Source organism: Lineus longissimus, chromosome 7 (assembly GCF_910592395.1).
Source record: "Lineus longissimus chromosome 7, tnLinLong1.2, whole genome shotgun sequence".
NCBI classification, from domain to species: Eukaryota; Metazoa; Nemertea; class Pilidiophora; order Heteronemertea; family Lineidae; genus Lineus; species Lineus longissimus.
In genome coordinates, this window is record NC_088314.1 from 5,567,412 (window position 1) to 5,593,238 (window position 25,827).

The 25,827-nt window shown below is 41.0% G+C and overlaps 2 protein-coding genes across 20 annotated transcripts in view; both read left to right on the forward strand.

Moving 5' to 3' along the window:
* LOC135491469 (dynein axonemal heavy chain 12-like) overlaps positions 1-19,271 on the forward strand; it is a 33,874-nt gene extending 14,603 nt beyond the window's left edge. For 2 of the 4 annotated variants that reach the window (XM_064777364.1, XM_064777366.1), the window contains 32 exons: positions 104-229; positions 424-612; positions 766-917; positions 1,147-1,285; positions 1,527-1,693; positions 1,929-2,121; positions 2,328-2,608; positions 3,187-3,271; positions 4,085-4,263; positions 4,400-4,592; positions 4,915-5,076; positions 5,440-5,634; positions 5,843-5,976; positions 6,195-6,837; positions 7,141-7,671; positions 7,901-8,046; positions 8,288-8,502; positions 10,063-10,255; positions 10,448-10,640; positions 10,831-11,003; positions 11,290-11,430; positions 13,559-13,717; positions 14,071-14,440; positions 14,652-14,972; positions 15,216-15,353; positions 15,534-15,767; positions 15,901-16,086; positions 16,250-16,353; positions 16,474-16,678; positions 16,881-17,018; positions 17,707-17,798; positions 17,969-19,271. In XM_064777364.1, the coding sequence (XP_064633434.1) occupies positions 104-229; positions 424-612; positions 766-917; positions 1,147-1,285; positions 1,527-1,693; positions 1,929-2,121; positions 2,328-2,608; positions 3,187-3,271; positions 4,085-4,263; positions 4,400-4,592; positions 4,915-5,076; positions 5,440-5,634; positions 5,843-5,976; positions 6,195-6,837; positions 7,141-7,671; positions 7,901-8,046; positions 8,288-8,502; positions 10,063-10,255; positions 10,448-10,640; positions 10,831-11,003; positions 11,290-11,430; positions 13,559-13,717; positions 14,071-14,440; positions 14,652-14,972; positions 15,216-15,353; positions 15,534-15,767; positions 15,901-16,086; positions 16,250-16,353; positions 16,474-16,678; positions 16,881-17,018; positions 17,707-17,798; positions 17,969-18,230 (6,639 nt within the window). In that variant the 3' untranslated portion in view covers positions 18,231-19,271. Of the gene's footprint in view, positions 1-103; positions 230-423; positions 613-765; positions 918-1,146; positions 1,286-1,526; positions 1,694-1,928; positions 2,122-2,327; positions 2,609-3,186; positions 3,272-4,084; positions 4,264-4,399; positions 4,593-4,914; positions 5,077-5,439; positions 5,635-5,842; positions 5,977-6,194; positions 6,838-7,140; positions 7,672-7,900; positions 8,047-8,287; positions 8,503-10,062; positions 10,256-10,447; positions 10,641-10,830; positions 11,004-11,289; positions 11,431-11,952; positions 12,094-13,558; positions 13,718-14,070; positions 14,441-14,651; positions 14,973-15,215; positions 15,354-15,533; positions 15,768-15,900; positions 16,087-16,249; positions 16,354-16,473; positions 16,679-16,880; positions 17,019-17,706; positions 17,799-17,968 lie in introns of all 4 variants that reach the window. The other 2 variants (XM_064777365.1, XM_064777367.1) reach the window with 1 other exon arrangement.
* Positions 19,272-19,946: 675 nt separating this feature from the next.
* The window catches only part of LOC135491514 (ankyrin repeat domain-containing protein 26-like), a 46,487-nt gene continuing 40,606 nt past the window's right edge, over positions 19,947-25,827 (forward strand). For all 16 annotated transcript variants that reach the window (XM_064777441.1, XM_064777455.1, XM_064777445.1 and 13 more), the window contains exons 1-6: positions 19,947-20,195; positions 20,730-20,844; positions 23,941-24,114; positions 24,499-24,605; positions 24,772-24,866; positions 25,635-25,820. In XM_064777441.1, coding sequence (XP_064633511.1) covers positions 19,981-20,195; positions 20,730-20,844; positions 23,941-24,114; positions 24,499-24,605; positions 24,772-24,866; positions 25,635-25,820 — 892 coding nt within the window. In that variant the 5' untranslated portion in view covers positions 19,947-19,980. The remainder of the gene's footprint in view (positions 20,196-20,729; positions 20,845-23,940; positions 24,115-24,498; positions 24,606-24,771; positions 24,867-25,634; positions 25,821-25,827) is intronic.

Here is a 25,827-nt window from a genome sequence, read left to right on the forward strand (position 1 = left end):
TTTATTCAATTCTCACATTCACATAAGTGTATTGTGATTGACAACTACATAAGAAACCATTCAATTGTACATTTCAATGAAATGATCCAATTTCGTGTTTTAGGAATATGTACCGTACAGTCTGACAAACTTGGTGACATCACTGATGAAGCTAGTTGAGATGCAGATGAGGGATGCATGTGCTGCTGAAGATGCCAAAGAGAATAGACATCTAAGAACATGGGCAATGGTGAGTGTATGATTATGCTTGACACTTCATGAATAAACAGGACAGCCAATCAGCAGTCCATATCAGACAGCCAATCAGCTGTTCATATCGGACAGCCTCACGTGTTTTATCCAAAGATTAATGCTGTTATTCATTTTGAAGAGAAGATATTCATTTCCTCCGTTAAAGTATTACCAACATTTTCTGTTATGCAGAGTGCGTTCTTCTTTGCTGTGCCATGGTCCATTGGTGCACTGATTGACAGTGATGGACGAGCCAAGTTTGATCAGTTCTTGAAGGAGATTCTGTCATTGAAGTCAGAGAAGTTCCCTCCACCAAAGGCCCTCGGCAAGATTGAAGTGCCGTTGCCGGAGACCGGGATGTTGTATGACTATGTGTATGAGGTAAGAGTAATATCTCATTTTTAGTGTTGGAATTATCAGCTTTGGTGAAAACTGCTTGCAGGGATGCTGACTCTGTAAGAGATCCAAGAATTTCTGCAATTCCAACAAGAGTTTTGGATTGATTTGTTTACTAATTTCAAGTTTTCCTTGCAGCAAAAGGCGCGTGGTCTGTGGAAACACTGGAACGACACTATCCGGGGACAGGACCGATTCGCCGTTGGGGTCAAGATTCGAGATATCCTTGTCCCAACCATGGACACTGCTCGCTACACGCACTTGATGGAGCTGTGTACTGAGAAGAACTAGTAAGCTCACTTTGATTTATCCCAATACCTGAGGAAGATTTCGATTCTTGGATAGTCAGTACAAACACAGATCAAATGTGTAGATTCAACAGGTTTATTTAGAGCTCTTTTCAAGCATGACTTGTGACTGACTTGGTCCCTCGTCAGCCACAACACAAACTCTCTGCCTTTTTCTGTCAGGCTGACTCCAGTGCTTCATCACCTGTCAATCGTTTCTTTTCTATTTCAGCCCACTGCTGTTCGTTGGCCCCACTGGAACTGGCAAGAGTGCCTACGTCCAAGACAAGATGATGCACCATCTATCCAAGGAGAAATACTTGCCCGCATTTGTGAACTTCTCTGCTCAAACTAGCGCCAATCAGACACAGGTTAGTCGGACAGTGAATGAGTTGCCTTTTATTTGGTTTGGTTGCATGCCACTCCAGTTTTGCACCAACAGTCTTGTGAGTATTGCAAACCAGTAAAATGACCTTGCCTAGGTCACATGCAATTCATCAGTGACTGGTCTCGAACTTACGATGATTGGATGGTGCACCTCTTTTAGGAAGCCTGTTCATTTTCTTCCAACCACAGTACACATTTTTCATGAAATTTTCAACTTATTTTCAGTTTATCATCATGTCAAAGTTGGATAAGAGGAGGAAGGGTGTCTATGGTCCACAGATGGGCAAGAAAGCTGTCATCTTCGTTGATGACATGAACATGCCTGCCCGAGAAATCTATGGTGCGCAACCCCCCATTGAATTGCTGCGACAATACTTCGATCATGGGAACTGGTAAGTGAAGCTTTCGTTTCAGAATTTTCAAATATATCTCCAATAATCATGATAGTGATAACTTTGGTATTGATGTACATTGTGAGGAAAATTGGGAGTACCTTTAGAACTTGTACATTGTAAGCTATGTTGAAGTCAAAAGTCAGTATTTTCAGTTCCAAGATGCGTTCCACAGTTCTTTCCTTGTCATTGTTGTTGATTAACTACGGTACTCATCATGATGTTTGTCATCCAGGTATGATCTGAAGGACACCTCTAAGATCACCCTTCAAGACATCCAAATACTGGCAGCCATGGGTCCCCCTGGTGGTGGACGTAATCACGTGACACCACGATTCCTCAGACATTTCAACATCATCGGCATCACACCATTCAACGATGAAACAATGACCAAGATCTTCAGTACTCTTATGACAACATATTTCAAGGTGAGTCAGAAAAATCTCCAACAAATCCAGTGGCGGATCCAGAAATTTGGGAAAGGGGGCTGCAACCCCACCCAGAGAGCACCAAAGTACGATATTGGAAATTAGTGATGTCTGAGGACCTTCCCCCAGAAAATTTTTGTAGAAATGTTTCAAAACTATAGTTTTGCGGATGATAACCTTTCAAAATTGCAAAATTGTGCTTTCAGAGTGAGGAATTTTCTCCAGATTTTTACACAGTGGGCACCCAGATTGTCCAGGCTACATTAGATGTCTACAAGAAGTCTATGGAGACGCTCCTCCCCACACCTGCCAAGTCGCATTACGTCTTCAACTTGCGTGATTTCTCCCGCGTGATCCTTGGCTGTTGCCTGATCAAGAAAGCCCAGGTGGAGACGAAGAAAGTCTTCTCGAGACTGTGGGTGCATGAGGTGATGCGAGTATTCTATGATCGTCTCATCGATGATAAAGACCAGGAGTGGCTTTTCAAGTAGGTATTTAGGGTGACTCAAATTCCATGCATCATCAAAGATTGACCGATTCCAAAAGTTTGCCTCTGCAGTGTCCACGTGTGAACAAACATTGCTAATATTGACTGATAGTACAAGGAGCCTCATGGCCTAGTGGTTTACACTGCTGGCCACCACACAATAGGGCCCGGGTTCGATCCCGGGAAGAACCCATGATCGTATGTCTGGATGAACCGGCGTGGCTTTCAAGGAACTAAAATTCCTGGTTCTTCACAGTCCTTCGAATGAGACTCAAAACCGAGGTTCCTTGTACCTGGTGTCTATGCCAGGGCAAGCTAAGACCCCACCAAGTGAGAAACATGAGTAGCTTGCGTGGACTCTATCTCTCTCGCCAAAGTCGGACCACTAGGCCAATAAACCCAATTGGCGCCTAACCGTAGTGGCACGCAGGATACGCTCATCCCGCCTTGGAGGAGGATTACTCCTAGGAGAATGACCCCTCCAAGTGCAGAGCGAACGCTGAAGAAGAAGAAGAAGAAGAAGAAGAAGACTGATAGTATGTTTTTTCTCTGTTATACAAACTTTGTTGTCATTTTAGGTTGATCAAAGAATGTGTGAAGGAACACTTCAAGGACGGCTTTGATGGCCTCTTCGAACATCTTGCCCCTGAAGGCTCGGGAAAGGTATGTCACAGCCAATGAAACGCAAAGCTTTCAAATCATACTTGTCAAATTGAGATATCTTACTTGTCGTTATTCCTACATGTTACCTAAAAGGAAACAGACTAACCTTTGTGTGATTTCTTCGGGCCCAGGATATGCTATATTTGACCGTCAAGTTGCTATACTTTTGAGTCCATTCAACTTGACCTACATGTAACTTGACTTGACAGTTCAAAGCATTCCTTAACAGAAAACCTTTATTTGATGATATCAAATAATGTGCCTCTTTTTCATTTCTCCAGCTTCCCAAAGTAAGTTCTCTGAACTGAAATCGTAACTTCCTCTTTAATTTTAGCTTAAGTCCTAATTTATTTCACCTTTTGTCGATACATTTCTGTATCTTCAGTGTATATCCTGCTAATATTCTCAGCATCTTACCATCCGTGCAGATAAATGGTGACGACCATACCTCAGGCTTTCAAGATTTTTCTAATGCTTTGATCCTGTTCCTTGACTGAAGGCTTTATTATGCTCTGTAAAACAGAATGGCTTTTTGTAAAGTTACTGCTTGGCTCATGATGATAATCTGTGTAGGTAGCTATTTTGCGCCTCTGGCAGTCAGAGTGGTGCAACGGAAACATTGGCACCTGTCTCCTCCAAGGCCCTGGGTTCGATTATCGGGCCTACCTTTCATCTTATTGGTTGTCCAAGACTGGTAGAATGTTGGTTGTATGATACATTTAAGGCTTGTCAAAAAGAAAAGTTGTAAAGCTACTTGGTGAATGATGGCTACTTTATTCTATTTACTCTGAATTCTTGACCCATACCTTTTAGGTGAGGGTTGAGGACATGCGCAGTTTGATGTTTGGCGACTACATGAACCCTGATCTTGAACCCGAGGAGAGAGTGTATGAAGAAATCATGAACCTTGATGACCTGTACAGTGTCGTCGAGGCGTGTTTGGAAGAGTACAACCAGACGCACAAGAACAGAATGAACCTGGTCATCTTCAGGTAAGTTTTTGAAGATGCAGTTCTTCTGTTGGAAAGTGTTGACTGTTGCAATGCGTTACATCTATGATGGGCTTTTAATCATGCTTGAAAAATTGACTGGTAACCTACAAGAGCTAACTGGATTCTCCTCTTCCAGATACGTATTGGAGCACTTGTCTCGTATCTGTCGTGTCCTGAGGACTCCGTCTGGCAGCGCCCTCCTCGTCGGTGTGGGTGGCAGTGGTCGCCAGTCCCTGACAAGACTCGCCACAGCTATGGCTGGCCATGGAATCTTCCAACCTGAAATTTCAAAAAGTTATGGCAAGAATGAATGGAGAGAGGATTTGAAAGTAAGTCCTGGAAACTTTGAACATTTTTGAAGATTTGGCGCAAGGCAAGATTTACGTGGGAAATCCACCATTGAGGTTTTGTCTGCAGCAAGGTTTTGATAGCTTGCAGTCTAGCTATGGTCTTTGGGAGTCGCTTTTGCAGTATTTCTGATTTTGAACCACTTCTTCCTCTGCATGGATGCTACTAATGAAATATGTCACGGTTAACTAACTGTTACTGTTGCAACCTTACCTTAACTCGGTGGCATCTTGGTATGTCTTCCACCAAATAAGACTAAAACATTGAATCTTAGAATAAATGTTTAAATTCTTCTATTTTCAGACTTTAATGAAGAAGTGTGGAGCCGAGGGTAAAACAACCGTCTTCCTAATCACAGATACCCAGATCAAGGAGGAGTCGTTCCTTGAAGATATCGACAACTTACTCAACACCGGTGAAATACCCAACCTGTTCGCTGTGGATGAGAAAGCTGAAATTATGGAGGTGAGACTTACTTGTGGATACATGTAACAAGATCTTCTTTGTCACGTATGACTTCAAGTTTAGTCTGCATCAGTTGGGAACTTTTGTTCACTATAAGCATGCTTTGATGATCACCAGTAGGCCTAAGGCCGAAGTTACATAGACCTCATTCGTTCATTTACCACGAGTCACTTTCCGGGTTTTTCTTTCATTCCTCGGTGAATGCACGCCACAAGGCCGTGCTTTTACAGGGGAACGAAAGCAAAAGGGGAAAATGAGTCCTGGGAAATGAACGAATGAGGTCTATGTAACTTCGGCCTAACAGTTCATGGTCAATGTTTGTGTGTCTTTTCATCCGATCAATTGCTTACTCTTCCATTTCAGGCTGTCCGACCAGCTGCCCAAGCAGGGGACAAGAACGCCGACTTCAGCCCACTGGCATTGTTTGCATTCTTCATCAATAGGTGTCGTGAGAATCTTCATCTGATCATCGCCTTCAGTCCCATCGGCGATGCTTTTAGAAATCGTCTTCGACAGTTCCCGTCTCTGATTAATTGTTGCACAATTGATTGGTTCCAGGTAAGAAATTGAGAGCGAATATTTGATCATTCTAAAGATTTTGAGCAATATCGTCTCCATATACGATTTCTCATATCTTTTTTGCCAATATGAAGATAAACTTGGATGAGCTCCGCAAAACGTTTTTGCCGACTCCTTGTGAAAGAAGTTTTGAATATGACAGGATCATTTTTGAGTGGTTTTCTAACTAATTCTCTTTTCTTTTTAGGCTTGGCCAGAGGATGCTTTGGAGAGAGTGGCGAATAAGTTCTTGGAGAATGTCGACATGGAGGATGACATGAGACACGAGACTGTACACATCTGTCAATACTTCCACACCAGTGCCAGGATTCTGTCTGAAAAGTGAGTACAAACAAATATCGCTTCAATGTCAGAGGTTTTGTGCCTATTAATCCTAGAAACAGCTGAACAATTGTTTCACCTAAGTGTCCCAAATTAGAGCTATGTGTGTACTTTATCTAAACTAGAATGACACTGAGCTAAATGATTCGATGATTCCAAATGTGCCTAAATTTTTGCCTCCTTTCCCAGTTGCAATGGTACTCATTTGTTTCTTCCAGGTATCTTGAAAAACTCGGCCGACATAACTATGTTACTCCCACATCTTACTTGGAATTGATCAATGCCTTCAAGACCTTGCTGACAAAGAAACAGGACGAGACAATGAAGGCCAAGAGACGTTACGTGGTTGGTTTAGAGAAACTCGCTTTCTCCGCTGAGCAGGTCGCGATTATGCAAACTGAACTTGAGGAGCTGCAACCACAGCTTGTGAAGACGTCTGCTGAAAATGAAAAGATGATGATCGTGATTGAAAAAGAATCTGTTGAAGTTGAGGAGGTCAGCAAGCGTGTCCGCGCTGATGAGGAGATTGCTAACGAGCAGGCAGCTGCGGCCAAGGCTTTGAAGGATGATTGCGAGGCTGATTTGGCTGAGGCCATTCCGGCGCTAGAGGCAGCCCTGGCTGCTTTGAATACATTAAAACCAGCAGATATTACCATTGTGAAGTCCATGAAGAATCCACCGTCTGGTGTGAAACTCGTCATGTCGGCTGTTTGCGTCATGAAGGATATTAAACCGGACAAGATCAATGATCCCGCAGGAACTGGAGGCAAGATCCTTGACTACTGGGGCCCGTCCAAGAAGCTCCTCGGTGACATGACCTTCCTGCAGATGTTGAAGGACTATGACAAGGACAATATTCCAGTAAGTTGAAAGGTGACTTTTTGCAGTGTGCAATTACCCTCACCCAGTGTGGAAAGGACTGTCAGGCTAAGAGGAGGATGAGGGTAGAAGTCTGATGTCTTTGACGGCTGTATAAAACATCAGATGAAGGTGCAGTTTTCAACTCTTTAACAGTTTGAGAGAGATGGCATGAATAATTCTGATACAATCTGATGACTTCTCTTCAATTTTGATGAAAAATAAGATACCAATTGGCAAAGAATGAATTTTTTTCAGTTTAAAGTATAAACTTTACTCATCAAATTCAAAAATTTCTCTTGACAGGTTCCAGTTATGCAGAAAATCCGCAAAGAGTATATTCCCAATCCGGACTTTGACCCTCCCAAGGTCGCAAAAGCATCGTCTGCTGCTGAAGGTCTCTGCAAATGGATCTTGGCAATGGAAATATACGATCGTGTTGCAAAGGTCGTAGCGCCCAAGAAGGCCAAACTCGCTGAGGCAGAAACAGAGTTAGCAACAACCATGGCTACCCTGAATCAGAAACGCGCTGAGCTCAAAGCTGTTGAAGACAGGCTGGCAAGTCTGAAGCAGTCATTCAAGGAGGCCACAGACAAGAAAGAACAGCTTGAATTCCAGGTTGACCTCTGCGCCAAGAAGCTTGTCCGTGCGGAGAAGTTGATCGGCGGTCTGGGTGGTGAGAAGGAACGTTGGACGAAGGCTGCGATTGACCTGCAGAACATTTATGACAATCTTGCCGGAGACGTGTTGATTTCTGCCGGAGTGATTGCATACCTTGGACCATTTACATCTGCATTCCGTGAGGAGTGTACGCGAGACTGGGCAAAGATGTGCTTGGTAAGTTTTTGACAAGTGTTGCCAAACTGTTGAAATAGATTCAAGCACTCGGCCTACTCTGCCACCATAATCAAGTTCTTGTTTAAGATCTTGCAGGAACTGATATATTTGAGGAGGTGACATGAACCTCTGGCTCTCTGTCATATCAATTTTGTATTGTCAATCTTGTCTATTCTTTCTCCCAGTTGACCCATTCAATTCATTTCATGCAATTACATTTTCCTTCCAGTCTAAGAAAATCCCCTGCTCCCAGGATTTCTCGCTGAGCAAGGTTCTTGGTGAACCTATCAAGATTCAAGCCTGGAACATCTTTGGATTGCCACGGGACAGCTTTTCAATTGACAATGGTGTCATTGTCGCCAATTCAAGAAGATGGTAGGCTTTTATTTCGTGATTTAAAACATCTCAACCTTCCGCCACTACCTGTTAAGCAAGGTCACGCTCTCGGACAACCTCGTCTCAAACAACCTATACTTGTCATTGATCTTGTTGTTGACGTACTTTGGGGGTCTAGAAAACAAGTCAAGAATGCTTGTATCCAATTGATCACATTACTGAGAGAGGTCTATCAATTACTTCTTCCTCCCTCAAATACACAAAAAACCTCTTCCTTCAGGCCGTTGATGATTGACCCTCAAGGCCAAGCAAACAAATGGGTCAAAAACATGGAAAAGGAGTTCCAGCTCTCCGTAATCAAGTTGACAGACTCTGACTACATGCGGACCATGGAGAACTGTGTCTCGTTTGGTAACCCCATCATCCTGGAGAATGTTGGAGAAGAACTGGATCCATCCCTTGAACCATTACTGCTGAAGCAGACGTTCAAACAAGGTAAGCAGACGCCTATCTTTTGTTAGATTTCTGTTTTCCGTGTGGCTTTTGATAGAATCATAGAATCTGAGTTCGACAGTTTTCCAGCTTTGTTTTGCTTGCTATATAGTTTAAAGATCTCGGTTACAAAAAGATGCTGCAGATGTTATGATCTTTCAGTGGAGAAGGAGATGCAGATGTTGTTTTTTGTCAAGATCGCTGGCAAAATGCTATTGACTGACTTCTACATGTATGAAAAAGTTGGTTGCACTGCAAAGGGGTTAAGATATAGTTGCATGTGTTCCTTCTGTTTTCCTTTATTACTAACATTCATTTTGTTGTGTTCAAACAGCGTCAATGGGTAAGTGCCTATAAGTGGCGCCTTTTTTCCCCAAGACAAGCGCTTTCATGGGTGGTATTGGTATTTTGTCAAGAAACTTGCTGTATATATCTTGCATTCCTAGACTGTGAGGGCTTTACATTTCTTCATTAAAATATTTTTCATCTTATTCTTTATGATGATATAGATGAAAGAATTAAATTTAAATAGCATGAAAATAAAGACAAGGGTCTGTACCAATGTCTGAATAACATTTGACTATGTATCAGAGGGTCTAATATCATAACCTTTGGGAGGGAGCAAGGAAATGTAAAGCCACCCATTAACATTTTAGCAAAGCTTGGAAATGGATTACAAGTTGACGATTCCTCCTGTAGGAGAAGTTCTCCTGTAATCTTAGTCTGTAATCCATTTCAGAGTACTTGATGAAATTCCCCAGGTTTATTGGATAATCTTCAGTCACCCTCTCGTCAAGAAGGTTATCCATGGACCTTCCTCAGTCTTGTGAATGGATTATTTTTTTGATACTTCTTGATATTGTATGGTACTCCTTGGTATTGTATGATGCACCTTTGTCTCATATATACTCTTTGATATTGTATGATACTCCTTGGTATTGTATGATGCACTTTTGTTTCCTTAGATACTCCTTGATATTGTATGATAATCCTTCAAATTGTATGATACTCCTATATTGTATGATACTCCTTGATATCATCGTATAATACTCCTTGATGGGTAATCTGTCTCTTGAGAGTGTGTCTCCACACTGTCATTTAGGTCATGCATAGAAGTAGAAATAGAAATCTCTATATATTTTTCCCCCGCCTTCTTCAGATACCTAACGGTATTTCTTCTGTGCTAATATCTTTGAAAACAGACATTTTTTGTCTAATTTGTATTTTCATTTCTAATATAAATAGTACATTGTAAAGACTTGATAGAGTAGTACTTTTTATAATGAAAAGGTGCAGGTGCAGGGGTGCAGAGCATCTGTCTTGCGTTCTGCCAAATGCGTTTTGTCAAAATTTAGAAAAAAGAATAGGTAAGTCATTGTAGCATTTATGACACTGGTCTTGACTACCATGGCCACTATACTGGAGTATTTATTCTTGCTTATATGTTTCTGATCTTGAGACTCTGTGTACTAACGTGGGTCAGGGATTGGTTGTTGCAACTACATGTACCAAACGCATTTGCTAAGAGCCCTTTATCAAACCTTTTTCCTTTCTGTCCCATAGGTGGCATCGACATGATCCGTCTGGGAGAGAACGTGATTGAATACAGTCAAGATTTCCGTTTCTACATCACGACGAAGCTGCGTAATCCTCACTATCTACCCGAGATTGCCACAAAGGTGTCGCTACTGAATTTCATGATTACGCCCGAGGGTTTGGAGGACCAGTTGCTGGGTATCGTGGTTGCAAAGGAAAAGTGAGTAATCCGTATATGCAACCTCAAAATGCGAGACACACTGGATCTGTAAATTTAAGTCCCGAATTGAAGATTTACTCAACACCATCAGTCTGGAGTCAATGTGCACAGTCTGCATTACTTAGCTAATTGCTTTCTCTCCTTTATCATTCGTTCGTAATTGAACTCTTCTCCTGCCCTGTTGTATTTTAGGCCTGAGCTCGAGGAAGAGCGTCAAGCTATGATCATCCAGAGTGCAGCGAACAGGAAACAACTGAAGGAGATTGAGGATAAGATCCTATTCACGTTGTCGGCATCTGAGGGCAACATTCTAGAGGATGAGTCGGCCATCCAGATCCTTGATCACTCCAAGGTCCTCTCCGATGAAATCTCAAAGAAGCAAAAGGTAAAGTAGTTGCTATTATGATCAGAATCAGTCACACATCATATCGAGGAGTCCTCAATTAGGGAGAAGCTGATTTCATGGAGTAAGCTTTGAGTTCAGTTCTGGCAGTTTGGTAGCCTTAAGCTGGCTGTCAGGGAGAGAAGTGCTGGTCTTGGTCACAGTTTCCTCAAAATTAATTTAATTTTTCCAGATTGCTGATGAAACAGAGAAGAAGATTGATGTGTCCCGCATGGGATATCGACCGATCGCTAAACACTCGTCAATTCTGTTCTTCTCTATTGCCGATCTGCCAAACATCGACCCTATGTACCAATACTCATTGACCTGGTTTGTCAATTTGTATATCAACTCCATTCAAGACAGGTATGTTTGAAGTCTTCCATGCATGTATGGGCAAAAGTATTAAATTGAATGTAGCTTTGAACATTTGTGACATCATATGTTGCCCATTTTCAAGCTATAGAGAAGCTCTTCACATCTTTTGAACCCCTTATGAGGGTGGCCGACTTTTTCCAGTACGTGTGACTTTGCTAAGTAGCGACAATGTCATTTATGTCACCTGAACTTACCTCTTGAAGTTCTGTATCAATGGTACTAATTTGCATTATTTTCTTCCTCATTTCATCATCACTAACTTTGCCATTTTCAGCAATAAGTCCAAAATTCTGGACAAGAGACTGCGCTACTTGAAAGATCACTTCCAATACAATCTCTATGAAAATGTTTGTCGATCTTTGTTTGCGAAGGACAAACTGTTGTTCTCGTTCCTATTGTGTGCAAACATTTTCTTGTAAGTATGGTCTAGTTGGCTCTACCTCCAGTAGGGGACATCTAGTGTCCAAGCCACATAGCACCCTACCCCAGGGCCTATAGTTAATGCAGACCTCAGGTGATGGTATATTTTCTTGGCTTGGCTTTTAGGCTGTGATTTATCGTGCTATGGAATGGAAGTAGTCAGTTTTCAAACCAGTCAAAGTAGGTTGATATATTTTGATCCTTGAGAAATAGGTTTCAAGAAGAGTCTTTTAACAGAAATGGAGATAAATCACAGCCTAAGAACTGAGTCAATGCTGTTCATAGACCCTTCTTTTCCAGCATCTGCCAATCCAGAAGTAGTCCCGACCCCCTACCCCTCTCCCTCCCTATAAACTGTCCATATCTCCACTTGTACAAAGCCTAGCCCCAAAACAGGCCCGCACACCTGGAATACCTTGACCCCGGATGTGAATAAACCTTGGCCGTCACAAGCACTGATTCTCATAGTTAGCTGCGTAGATACTAACCCGCCATATTCCTCACCGTCTTATTCCAGCAACAAGTCCAAGATCCTCGAGCGCCGTTTACGCTATCTCTCCGACCACTTCACGTACAACTTGTACACGAATGTCTGTCGGTCGTTGTTCGAGAAGGACAAACTCCTGTTTTCCTTTATCCTGTGTAGCAAACTGCTGTTGTAAGTATGACACGTGTTCATGTGTGTCCTGTGTTGTGAAACTGTTCATTGGAATTTTCTCATCTTTGTCAGATTGGATTCCTTGATTTTTTATAAGAAAGTTGCACTTTTCTCAAAAAGACAAGATTTTGAAGACAACTGGAAGTTTTTTTTAATCAGATACATGTGGACGGTCGGTCGATTGTGATATAGTTTATTGCAAGTTGGTGTCAGAAAGATTATTCCACAACAAATTGATACTGAAGGTTTCTTGAAAAGTTGTGAGCTGGGTTGGCTAAGAGCCAAAGGTCAGCAGTTTTAACGTGATTTTTGAGTTGAACTTATGCATAAACTCTTGATTAGTTCTGACTATAAGGTGAGGTAGTTGTTCAAAGGGCCAAGACGGGAACAATTTCTATCTCAATTCAATGAATAGGAGTCAAGAACAATGTGAAAGGTGGCAGAGGAACATTTGAAAAAAATGCTAACTAATTCACCATTTGAATCAAGTAGCTGCACGTAATTGCTTCAACACATCTGTTGTGTCCTGCTATGCATAAATTCCCTTCTGTATGTTTGGTAGCTTTCTACCTTACTTGCACCAAGTCCAAGATTTTCTGCAAATGATAATTTCATATTTCCTGATAGTTCATTCTTGGAATCGTTTTAAAGTGTGATTTCTATTAGTCATCTCATGTGAGATGTAATTGGATACAAGTCCCAATCTCATGGATTTGTCTCAAAGTGTACATTGTGAGTTAATGAGCATTTTGATGTGAATACAAGTCGTCAGTCATAATCATTTGCAGATGATCTGAATCCCTTGCACCCTGTACCCTTATCTAATAAATGTAACATTCTCTTGCACAGATCCGGTATTGTAGGGTGAGTATTTCACACCGCTAACAAAAAGTAAAACTCATTGTTTATTTTCATACCAGCTTCTTCATGAAGTGTTTACATTTGCAGCTGGTTTGTAAATTGAATGTTTGTTTTATTCACTTTTATTGCAGTTTTTTCCAAATATTATTTGAATAATTCTTATAATCTTATTTCATTTTGATTCTTATTTTTCATTCAAAGTTAACTTTTTCGAGATTGTTTGTTCTCATAACACGAATTTATAATATCATATCAATACTGTAAAGTTTTGGTTGAGGGATTGACGCGTAATTGTCTTGTCATTTGTTTCATAATCATGGCTCCTGATTAGTGATTTCAGTTGATAAGAGTAATGGTATGTGCAGAGACAAATTCATCCTTGGTCCTTTCTATATCAAGGCAAAAATCGTTGAAATTGGCAGAGAAAATCCTTTGGGATTTCAAAATGGCCCTTTTTACATCTCAAAAATAACCCCCTCCCTGTAGATCCCGGCTACGCCTATGTGTAAAGCTGGCTGGATTTCTGAGTGCCCATCAGTGAAGAAAAATTAACTCATATTGTCATGACTTTAATATAATTGTCAACTTTTTATTCTCATTACAGAGCCAAAGGTGAACTGAATCAAGATGAGTACCTGTTCTTCTTGACAGGGGGCATAGGTCTTGAAAACAAAATTCCCAACCCAGATTCCTCCTGGCTCTCTGACAAGAGTTGGGATGAGATCTGCAGGATGAATGACATGTCCATCTACAAGGGATTCAGGTGAGTAAGATGGGTAATATGGCTGACTGATTGATGGGCTCCTAGTTTGGAGTTCTGGTTCTGTACACACCTTGTGTACAATCCCGCTCAAATGCTGAACTTGGCCAAGTACACCATTAACCATGTGTTTTTTCATGAAATTCACCGAAAATATGAGGGAGTATGAACAACAAACAAGTTTGAGAGCTGAGAGAGGTTTTTGTGGGGGGGGGGCATTTTGTCTGAGACTTAGTTCTGTGCTTTAGATTATACGCTATGTAAGGTGATTTGTAAATTCACATCTGCTACTCAAGGTTAGTGAAGGTGGGAAGGAAAGATAGCTTCATTGACGATATCAAATGTTCTATTTTCAGGGATCACTTCGTAGCTAACATCAAAGAATGGAGGAAGATGTACGACAGCAAGGATCCTCACGAGTATGAGCTACCAGGACAGTGGCAGACGAAACTCAACGATTTCCAGCGAATGATCGTGCTCCGCTGCATCCGCCCAGACAAGGTCATCCCGGCCATCACCAACTTCGTCCAGGAGAAACTTGGGAAGAAATTTGTGGAGCCGCCGCCATTTGATCTGGCAAGGAGTTACCTTGACTCCAATTGTTGTGCGCCTCTCATCTTTGTGCTGTCACCTGGAGCAGATCCGACCATGGGTCTCCTGAAGTTTGCAGAGGACAAAGGTTTTGGTGGGAACAAGTTCAACTCCATTTCCCTTGGTCAGGGACAGGTAAGGAATACACTTCTGTCTTGAAATTGGACAGGAAAGACCTCCATTGATGGTGGCATGTTGTGGGCAAGGACAGAATCGCATTGAATTTATTCCTTGAACTCAAATGTTATCTCAAGAAGAATCAGGAGACAATAAATACCTCTTTGGTGTTGATTTTATGTCATTTGATGTTGGAGACTTAACTTTTCTTGTTCTGTTTCATTTTAAGGGTCCAATTGCATCCAAGATGATAGCAAATGCAAAACAAGAAGGTTCATGGGTACTTCTCCAAAACTGTCACTTGGCTGTCTCATGGATGACCCCACTGGAAAAGACCTGCGAGGAATTCGTCCCCGAGAGTGTCCATCCAGACTTTAGGCTCTGGCTGACCAGTTATCCCTCAGATAAATTCCCTGTGACTGTGCTGCAGAATGGTGTCAAGATGACGAATGAGCCACCTACTGGTCTGCGTCAGAACTTGCTCCAGTCCTATTTGAATGATCCAATCAGTGATGAGGAGTTCTATTCAGGATGCGTAGACAAGGAACAGGTTCGTGACATTGTAAACAAGTCATTTCAAAATCTTATCTCACTTTGACATGTTCGATCAGTCCAAGGTGTAAGTGACGTGCGGAACTGCCATTGTGATCGCCAGACACTTGATTGCAACACCTCCGATGCACTGACGTTTGGTCAAGAGACATCGCTTTGGGTCTCAAGGTTTCCAAAATCATCTGTGACGAAGAGGAAGAATTGACATCTGTTTCTGACTATCATCTTCCTTTGTTTCCAGGTTTTCCAAAAGCTGTTGTTTGGCTTGTGTTTCTTCCATGCTCTGGTCCAGGAGAGGAGAAAGTTTGGACCCCTCGGTTGGAACATCGCCTATGGATTCAATGAGTCGGATCTTAGGATCTCGGTCAGACAACTCCAGGTGAGAGTCGGTGGATTTCCTAATGATAAAGCTATTACTTAGATTACAAGTAGCATTACAAGCTAGTAGAGTTTACAGAGGAAACCTCCTGATTAATTCGCCTGTGAGTTCTAAGCAAATCTTTCTGAAGTATATCTTTCTGTCATGTTATATCTAATGTTTTCCTTATTTCACCTTCAGATGTTCATCAACCAATACGACGACGTCCCGTACGAAGCTATTGCCTATCTGACCGGAGAATGTAACTACGGTGGCCGTGTCACAGACGATTGGGATCGTCGCTATCTCCTGACTTGCCTGAATGACTTCTATACCCCGCTCATTATCTCAGAGACCAAATATAAATTCTCGCCAAGCGGAATATATTATTCACCCCAGAAGGATACTTATGAGGAATATGTTACATTCATCAAGGTAGGTTTAAGAAACCAACTGTTGCAGAAGCAATTTGTAAAGCATTTTGACAGTATGTATGACAAGTGATATGCACCACATAAAAAGTGACACTATGAATCTTCTGTTAACCTGGTCTTTCATCGATTTTCAGAACTTGCCCAATCAGCAGAACCCAGAAGTATTTGGCATGCATGAGAATGTGGACATCTCTAAGGAGCTGCAGGAGACCAAACTGCTGTTTGATTCTGTTCTCCTCACTCTTGGCCAGATGGGTGGCGGAGGTGGGGGCAAGTCAGATGACACCCTCTATGACATCGCCTCAGATATTCTGGGCAAGGTAAGTGGAGAATCATTGCCGATTATTGTTGATTAGCAAAACTCAATTAGGGAGCTCTGTATTTCAAACCACAGAAATGTATACCTACATGTACACACTTCTTTTCAAATGTCATTTGGCCACTAGACCAAATCTTTGTCTAATATCATCTCATATTTTCCAGCTGCCCAAAGACTACGACCTGGAGGAAGCCATCAAGAAGTATCCTGTTGTCTACAATGAGAGCATGAACACTGTCCTGGTGCAAGAGATGGAGCGCTTCAACAAGTAAGTTGAGGAAGAACTTTAACACTGATTTTGAGCCTGGCGCTCTAACTACTCCGCTACAAAGATCCCAATTGTAGTATACAGGAATTTTATACTTTTTCTTTGCTTCTTCTCTTACAGATTACTGCAGATCATCCGATCTAGTCTCTTGAATCTACAGAAGGCCATCAAAGGTCTCGTGGTCATGTCTGCGGACCTTGAAGGCCTTGCCACAAGTCTTTTGATTGGTAAAGTGCCCGCTATTTGGGCAAAGAGATCCTACCCATCACTCAAGCCACTTGGAAGCTACGTAAATGACTTCTTAGAGAGGCTGAAGTTCTTGCAGGTAACTATGAGCAGAACTTTTGTGTGGAGAGATTTGCCTCCATTAGTAGGATGGGCTTGTAGCTCCTATGGTACAACTGGTAACTGTTTGATGTGATGTAAACCTCACCTAGATACTTGTTTGCAAACATTATGTTGCATGCATGTTGCTTCATACACTTTTATTTGCTACTATTTTTTCTAATAACTTGTTCAATTTTCAGAAATGGTACGACAATGGCAAGCCCATAGTGTACTGGGTGTCCGGCTTCTTCTTCACCCAAGCTTTCTTGACCGGTGTGATGCAGAACTACGCCAGGAAATACACGATACCCATTGATTTGTTGGGCTTTGACTTTGAGGTAAGATAACCACTAGCTTCTTTGCATTAGTGGTTATAAACTTGTTCTGAATGTTCTTCGACATGCTTGATTTACTGAACTTACTTTCAGTCTTGCTGAAGCCTATCAATGAAACCTCACCATCTCTGCCTGTTTTTGGCCAGTTTCTGCAGTTCTCTTGGATTAAGCTGTGATATATCATTTACAGGTCCTGCAGAGGGAAATAAGACGAACTGGGGTACAGAATTAAATTCTTTACTGGCATGATTTGCCCATCACCTTTTGTCACTATGGTCACATTTTACCAATGATTGACCGTCCTGTATCACTAAACTCACCAACTTTAAGCACCAAAGTTTTTCGACTCAAACTTTGTCCCACAAATGTGACCAGGTTCATAGTTTGAAAAATGATGGACTATTTTCACTGCTAGGTTACCTCACAAAAACCAAGGGATGTATGGAACAAACACATATTCTGAAACACTGTTACTCTCCTTCTTCACAGTTAGATCATCACGTTTAGCAACATACTTGCCTTTAGGCCGTTCATGTCTGCAAATTTGAATAAGTCTACCCACTTTTATCAGTTTATACACATCGTTGTGTTAAGCTCGTTCAAACGTAATGCTATAAGCACGTAGCCTGTTCCTTCAAGCTGATATAAACTGGTAGCAGCATGTCTTATTACATTTTCAATATTTTTACAGGTGCTAGATGTTGAAGACAAGGACGAATTCCCTAGTGATGGTGCCTACATTGTTGGCCTGTTTGTGGATGGCGCCAGGTGGGACAGGAAAACGTAAGTCAAGCTTTATTTGTCGACATTGATTAGGAAACGGAAGTACATGTCTATAACTGGTGTGAACAACAAACTTCAGCGATGCTCACTATCACCTAAAGCTAATGATAGCATGAAAATTATCTCGATTTTATTCAACATGCTCTTCATCTGCGCTCTATACTTTTCAGGAACTCCCTTGCTGAACAATTACCCAAGATTCTCTACGATTACTTGCCGATCATCTGGCTGAAACCTGCAAAACGATCAGACATCGACATGACAAGAAACCGCTACAAGTGCCCTGTCTACAAGACGAGTGAGCGTAAGGGTGTGCTCTCAACGACTGGACACTCCACAAATTTCGTCCTAGCTATCATGATTAACAGTGAAAAGCCAGTGCAGCATTGGATCAAGAGAGGAACGGCTCTTCTGTGTCAGCTTGATGACTAAAAGGCTTCTCAAAGTCAAATTCAGAACTTTTTGGCAGCGGTCTTCCATCTACTGTGATAACGTTTCAAACACAAGGATATATTGTGTTAAAATCCAATCTTATCTTGGCTCATAATTCAGCACTGCAGGCCTACTTGGCAAGCTGTCTGTTGTACTTTCAGTTATTAGTTCTATAGGACCAAATACTTTACACAGTGAAGGTCTCTCGCTTCTTGTTCTTTGAAATTGGGACTGATTGAAAATATGCCATGCATTATGCCCTTGTTTAGACAGAAATGCAAATGTGTATCATTATTTAAGTGGACTGAACTAGCAGTTCAGTTTGAGTATACATGTAGGTACCCATACATGTATTTCCGTCCAAATTGTTGTAAAATATTTTGTATTGTATGTTGTTGATGATGATAGTTGTTGTACATAGACTGATTTACTTGATTTTTTTCATGTTATAAGATTAGTTGCTGTCATTTCATACTTTTGTGATAATTTTGTAAATTTGTAAAGATTCCTATTACACTGACATTCCATCTGCTTACAAAACAGAACATGGCTGATTTGGAAGATGCAAACAGTGATAATTTATTGGACAAAGTTATTTTTACCCCAGCTGTCATTGGTATATTTACAGTTTATCCGTCCATGATGTTTGCATTGATACATATGGCTACAGTTAACTGCGTACAAGAAAGTCAATATTTGAGAATTGCTTTATGATTAAATTTGTGTTAATTTGATCACAATCCGTCCTGTGCCAATTAGTCTCGGGATTATGCTAGGCTGGCACTTAACCAATAAATAAGGAACATTTGGCCTAATAAATTGATCGTTTTTTCTTTGTACATATATTTATTTACATATTTTTGATTTGATTGAGTTAAATTTTGAGAATTGGTTTATTTTCCAAAGCAAGGAAATGTCACAGTTTGTTTATATTTGTATATTAATTCATGGCAGTCCGTCCAAGGAACCAGTGTGACACTTATGTAGTTTGAGAACATACAGATTTGTCTGTGATATCAAAATAAATGAGAATTATATTTATATCGTGTCTTTGATTAGTAATTTACTACCATGGAAACAGATGGGTTTGAGAGTTGATTATCCCTGACACACAGGAGATCTTTGTTTTATCACAACGCCCCTTGGTACTAGCTCAGAAATTCGCTACTGACTAATCATAGAGTGAATTTTGGACAGATTGGGGCAATGTTTGGTAATCGCCCAGAGAAGCAAGAGCATGTCTGATGGAATAAGTCTACATGACAAGAGATCCTGTAGACCCAGTATCTGTTTTGTCTTCTCTAGGGTTGGGACCATCTCCAAAACATGTGTCTCATCCGGAGCTGTTGTGACAAACAGACCATGTTTTGCTGATTTCCGACTCAAGATATGACATTCTGAGGGTGACACTCTACGAAGAGACTTGTTTTTCAACAAAAGGCTACAGGATTCTATTTGAAAGTGGTGACAGCTGTGGTGATTCCCTCACTTTCCATTCCTGATCATTAAACAATCGCAACAATGTCATTTGCTGTGTCAAGGGTGGGAGCAGCCTTGCCATGTGCATGTGTTTACAAAACTGGTTGTCAAGGACATTGTTAGTAAACAAATGCACGTGGTCGAACTGCCGCACCGCCATCTGACGGATTAGTGTCTTGCACCGACTTGCTCACCTGAAAACGAGGCTTTGTTTACATTTAAATGCCCAATGGCGGACAACACTCGAATTCCGGTCGTGAATTGAACCAAAATGAAGAAATTTCTCAAAATTGGGAAGAGTAAAAAGTCCAATGCCTCGGATACAGCTTCAGTAGGATCCGCTGCAGGGGGCTCCTCAATAACAGTTGGCTATGACCTCAGGGAAAAGGATTTACCGAAGTTACACAAGGCGGCTTGGACTGGAGATTTGTCAAAGGTGAAGCAACTTGCCAAGAAAGATGCCTCCCCTTTGGATAAGGAAAATAGGTAAGAATGACCGAAGTTCTGGTCATAAAAGTGATAAAACTGTTCCTTTGTTATACGCTTCGAAGGTAATTTGTGATCAATGTACAAATCTGTGTCCAGGTGAAAAATGAATCTGACAGTTCATCAAACAAACAATACATGCAATATATAGCCTATAGTGCACTGAAGTGACAGGAATCGGAATGTCAAGTCAAAACCCCCAACTTCGTCATGTTCCCAATCGTGACAATCAACATGATCAATCACTCAATCAGTCAAGTGGATGACTATACTATCATCGGTTCCATGCACCATGTCGTCGACCAACATTGGGACTACTTGGGCTTAGAGGGCACTAGGATCATGGTGGCGTTGTGCTTTGTTGTTAAATCGCAAGACTGGGGTTCAAATAGTATAATTTTGTGCCAGTCAGAGGAAGCTGTTGAGATCCTCAACAAACCAGCAGCAAACACATTTGTAAACATTTCATGTTACCATGAAATTAATGCCCGATTGTATTGATTATTTGTTGATGTGCCCGTTTTAAAATTTCAGAACACCGCTACATCTTTCATGTAGCCGGGGACATACTGCAATTGTAGAAGAATTGATATCATGGAAGGCCAAGTTGAACAAAGGAGACAATTCCAGCAGAACACCTCTTATGAAGGTATGTTGTCTGATGCCAGTAGCAGGGCAGTGCAGTTTGCTGTTTCAGTTTTAAATGAAACAATCTCCAGAGTAAACATCGATTCAAACTCAAGTCAGAATGTATTAATTGAAAGATTACTTTGAAATCTTGACTACAATTAAAATGCTGTTCAAATAAGTTGTAGTATGCCATGAGATAAATAAGATTCTTTCAGGTATGCCTGTGAGCTGTGAGCAGGAAAGGTGTAAGCGACAAAGTCTCAAATGAAAAGACCAAGAAACAGTTGGTGTCAACTCAAAGTCTGCCATGCCATACTCCATTGATATGTGACAGCCTTTGTTACCAATCTAAGAATATGTTCCAAGACTGCAGACAACTGCCCTGGCTGTAAAACTATTTGTGCTAAACATCGTAGGCCAACAAACGACTCTTTGTTCATCATAGTTGGTACTGGTCTGATCTGTCTCAAAAACGTTTTGTGAGAAAACCCTGAAGCATCCTCTATAACCTGACAGATGCTCCAACTATTTAAATTGATTGAGTGCATGTAAGTTATTAATTAATGACCATGCAATGAATTGATAATGGAAGAGCACATGATTCAGAAAATCATATTGGTTCACATAATGACAAATCAATATTTGAATTGGTGATTCCTTTCATAAGATGTGAATGAAAAATGTCTTGCCTCATGCGATGTTATGATTGATAACATGCATCTATATTTTATTGATGAAGTAGTGAGTCAGACAGACACGACCATATGCTCTCAGTGCCGCCTTGGGGGAAAAAGGGCATCCCACTCCCAGATAGAATGTTTAAAGAGAATTCTCCTTGACAAAATAATTTTCAATGAGTCAAATACGCAAAATTATCAAGACATGCTGTCAGTCCTTGGCCCCATCATCAAGTCACTGACAACCTGACCTCTTTTTGGTGGGAAGAACTGGTCGCCAAATTGGCATGTAATTTAGTAGGCCACTGTCCAGTTCTCGATGTGATTTAGGGATATTTCTGTGTAACCAATTTCCTGCTTTGGTGCCTTCTCCATGGTCAAAGAAAGTTCAAAGGATTTCTGCACCATTAAGTTTGATGACCTGTGTCTGGCCACATGTATGACTGTATATGAGCTACATGTAACTAAAATTGTAAGAATAGAGACCACACATTTACCTTGTGTCCATGGAATGTAAAGTTGAAGACTTCCAAGTGTCAAGTCCCAAGTGAGTAACCATGCTCTAACATTGTGAAACTTTTTAGGGGTCTGCCCAAAAATTTCTGATTGTTACGATATAATTTGATGATCAGAAAATGCTAATAACTATAGTTAGTGATTTTGTTATGCATTATCTCACTCTCGGGGACAATTTTTGACATAAATCTAAAAGTCAAGACCATACTTGTGTCAACAGACTTTCCAAATCATATCATAAGTGGTAAAAGTAGTGCAGTTGGTTTTTGGTCTCTCTTGGTAGGAGTTCTGTCTGGTAAGATTCCCATCTTTTCTCCTCCCCTTTTCTCTTAGGCTCATAGCATGGCCATTTGTGTCGGGCAGTCATGTTTTATACCCAGTAGATTGATGTATTCACCTGTCTGTGATGGCTTTTACGAAATAATTACTATGGGAGTTCCATAAATTCCATTCAAATCACAAAGCTTATATATCTAAATCCTTTGATAAAGTGGTAGTAAATACTTGTCAGTGATCAGAGTGAGATTTCAGTTCTTTTTGACTAAATTCCAGTTTAAAAGCTAGTTAATTTTGATATGGCATATATGCTAAAATCCTGATATCGAAAATTCAGGCCGGTATTGATATTCAAATATTCGTAATCGAAAATACCAGAAGACAAGTACACATGTTATTGAATGGGGTGTTTCTGACAAAGTTTGTGTCAGAGTCAAGAAGATTAAAGCTGTTTCTCTTTGAAAGTGATGGCTATTCTTGTACCTCATTTGGGACTTGTCTCCTCCCCAGAGAAGCAGCAGCACTGATTGCAGTACGCACTGAATAGTGCCATGATAAGGGCATTCTGGACAAGACCAAGATTGGACTATTATGTTTGCGAAAGTACTTGCAAAAGAATTAAATTTAGCGTTGCCCTACAGCCGCGTGTTTTGTCATTATATACCTTACCGATGTTATGCTTTAGAATTGACTTAGTTCTTCTATTCTTTCATTCCAATGGAATTCCTTTGTTATTTCACATGAGTTAATCCATGGCCACATAGGCCCATGTTCTAATCGTTAGTACAGGGCTTACTGTCTACACTTTTGCCCCCATTCACCTGACAAGTTTGCTTAAATGGCAGTGATATGAAACGCATATGTTGTTTAGTTTTCGGAAGTATTAAAACTGACGACATTTTATCAAGTTGATACGTGCCGTTATCAAAATTATTGTGCCAGCACCACCCCTGGACAGTTTTTCAGCTATTAATGATTACAAATTATGACAAAAACCCTCCTGCCTCCACTGGCACCAGAAATGAAGTTTTTCAGTCTTGTCATGGCTCATTTCGCCCTTCAAACTGCATGAACAGGAAGAAGCTTTCCTTATACATGTATCTTTAAAAGTGACCTGAGATATTTGCATGCGTGTACACCTTGCTCACTTTTATTCTACTTCTATATGATTTTGTGTGCAGTTATGTGTAGAATGCCATATTTATGAATGACTGATTTACTTTGTGTTCAGGACAATATCTCAAACTATGCCTGTCAAAATGCCTTCTGTGACCTGACCTAAACCTTGTGAATTCCGGGTTTGGTTAAGCCATGCGACGCAATAAAATTTTGTGTAGAATAATTGGTTTTGCTGCATTGGTGTTAGCAAGATGCCCACAAAATGTTTGACTGTTGAAATTCCCAAATATCATGAAGATTTATGAACAAGTAATCTCTCTTGGCCTGCTATAGTAATCAAAAGTGGCTTCAGTCATGTCAACAAAGGGGAAAGTTACATCTGAAGGGAAAGAGAGAGAGACTTTTAAAGCTCACCAAATCCATCATTCCGTGTTGGCAATTTGCATCCCTCTCTCTATAGCAATTGCCTTAGTGGTGGCATGATCTGCTGAGCCCTGCATGTTACAATTTGTTTCTTTACTTTTCAGGCGGTTGAGTGCCATCATCTAGAATGTGCCAAGCTGCTGCTGGAAGCGAAAGCTGAAGTCAACAACTGTGACAGGGAAGGGAACACATCACTCCATTATGCTGTCCAAGATGGAGAGCTAGAGATTGCCAGACTCCTCATCGACTTCAATGGAAACCCAGATGCCCGAAATAAGGTACAATGTGAATGATTATTAGGATTGACATTCTCTCTCCCTTCCCTTCTCTCTCCAGTAAAGTTTGTTTATAACAGTATCACCCCTTACGAAAGGGCCTTCAAGATTCAGCTTACCAGACACTCTTTACCCACGAACTCCTATCTCTAATGCCAGACGCCTGGCGAGAAGGCAGTTTGTACCCTATAGCTGGTGGCTAACCGACTGTCCACATTGAAAAAAGAGCTATCAACAGGGCTTGATAATTTGACCTTCCAATCATGAGGCTGAAGCCTTAACCACCAGGCCACAGAGGTCAGTGTACCGGGTATTCCCTTGGTCTAGCTTGTACCTTTGTCTGTACTGCTGACAGCTTCTAATCCTGTTCATCATGTTTAATTCCAGCTTGGTTACACACCTCTCCATGTAGCGACAATACAGAAGTATTATGACGTCTGCCAACTCCTTCTCAACAGTGATGCAGATATCGATATAACAGATGAAAATAAACGGTAAAACTATAATCAGTCAGAAGTAAATGCCCGAATTGAGATGTTGTTCTAAATTAAAGTTTGAAATTCTCATGTTGAGCTACGTCTTTCAGAGAATGAAAAGAATGTGAGTGGTTGACGTGGACATTTCCTGAGATGTCTCAACAAATATTTTCATATTTTTCAGGACACCTTTGATGCATGCTTGCCATGCTGGATCTGTCACTTTAGTTAAACTATTCTTGAGTTATCATGCGGATGTCCTAAAGAAGGATATCAAAGGTCAGTACATGTACATGTATATCATCCACTGTAGAAACTAGTGCACTTCTCCACTAGTTGGGAAATCAACACTGTCTTGCTTTGTAAATAATCTTGTATGCATTGTCCTGAAACTTGCTCTGAAAACCAATACTGACCGATAATGATCGGCATGCCGCAGCTCGTTGGTAATGATGCTTTAATCAATAATTTACCTGGCTTCACTGTGCGTGCTATCAATGGTTTATTCCTGTCGTAACCGAGGTAAACCTTGCGCCGTTCTGTAATAAAAACACTCTCTGTCAATAAAATGACTAGAAAAATACCTGCTGGATATTGGACGCTTTTGTCTAGTTTGCTGGCGGTATCTGCATCAAGGTGATAGGCCATTGTTATAGACATGATGGAATCTTCCTTGATTTGTTGAATAAATATCTTGTGGCGATGAGTGCACTTTCTCTTCATTAACTATCCACGGTCGAGAGACAGTTTACCAGGGAGGTTCATCATGTTGGTTTCAGCTGTGGCCTGCTGAACTCTTTGACTTGACTTTAGTTACATACTCCCTTTTGAAGAAAACCTGTATGACTGGTCATGCTGCACCAAAAAATCTAACTTTTGACGTTCAGTTCTAAAAGTGAAATGATAAAGTTGGCCCTGCTTGCTGTTCAAAACTCTGACAGACTTGAAATTGAAGGGTATTTTCTTTCTGGGTATATGTAAAAATGTAATTAACCTTCTTCTCTGGAAGTTTGAATAAATATTTTGAATCACGCTTTCTTCCTTTAGGTTGGAGTGCTGAAGACTGTGCTGCTATAGAAGGTCACCATTCATGCTCACAGTTAATACAAGAACAAACATCTGGGTCCAGAGGAAGATCATCCGTCCAATCATCGCCTGAGATTACACCAGAATCTTCCCCTGAACTTCACCGGAAGCCGATAGGGGGCTTTGGTGCTCCGGCTGCTGACGCAGGTATGTA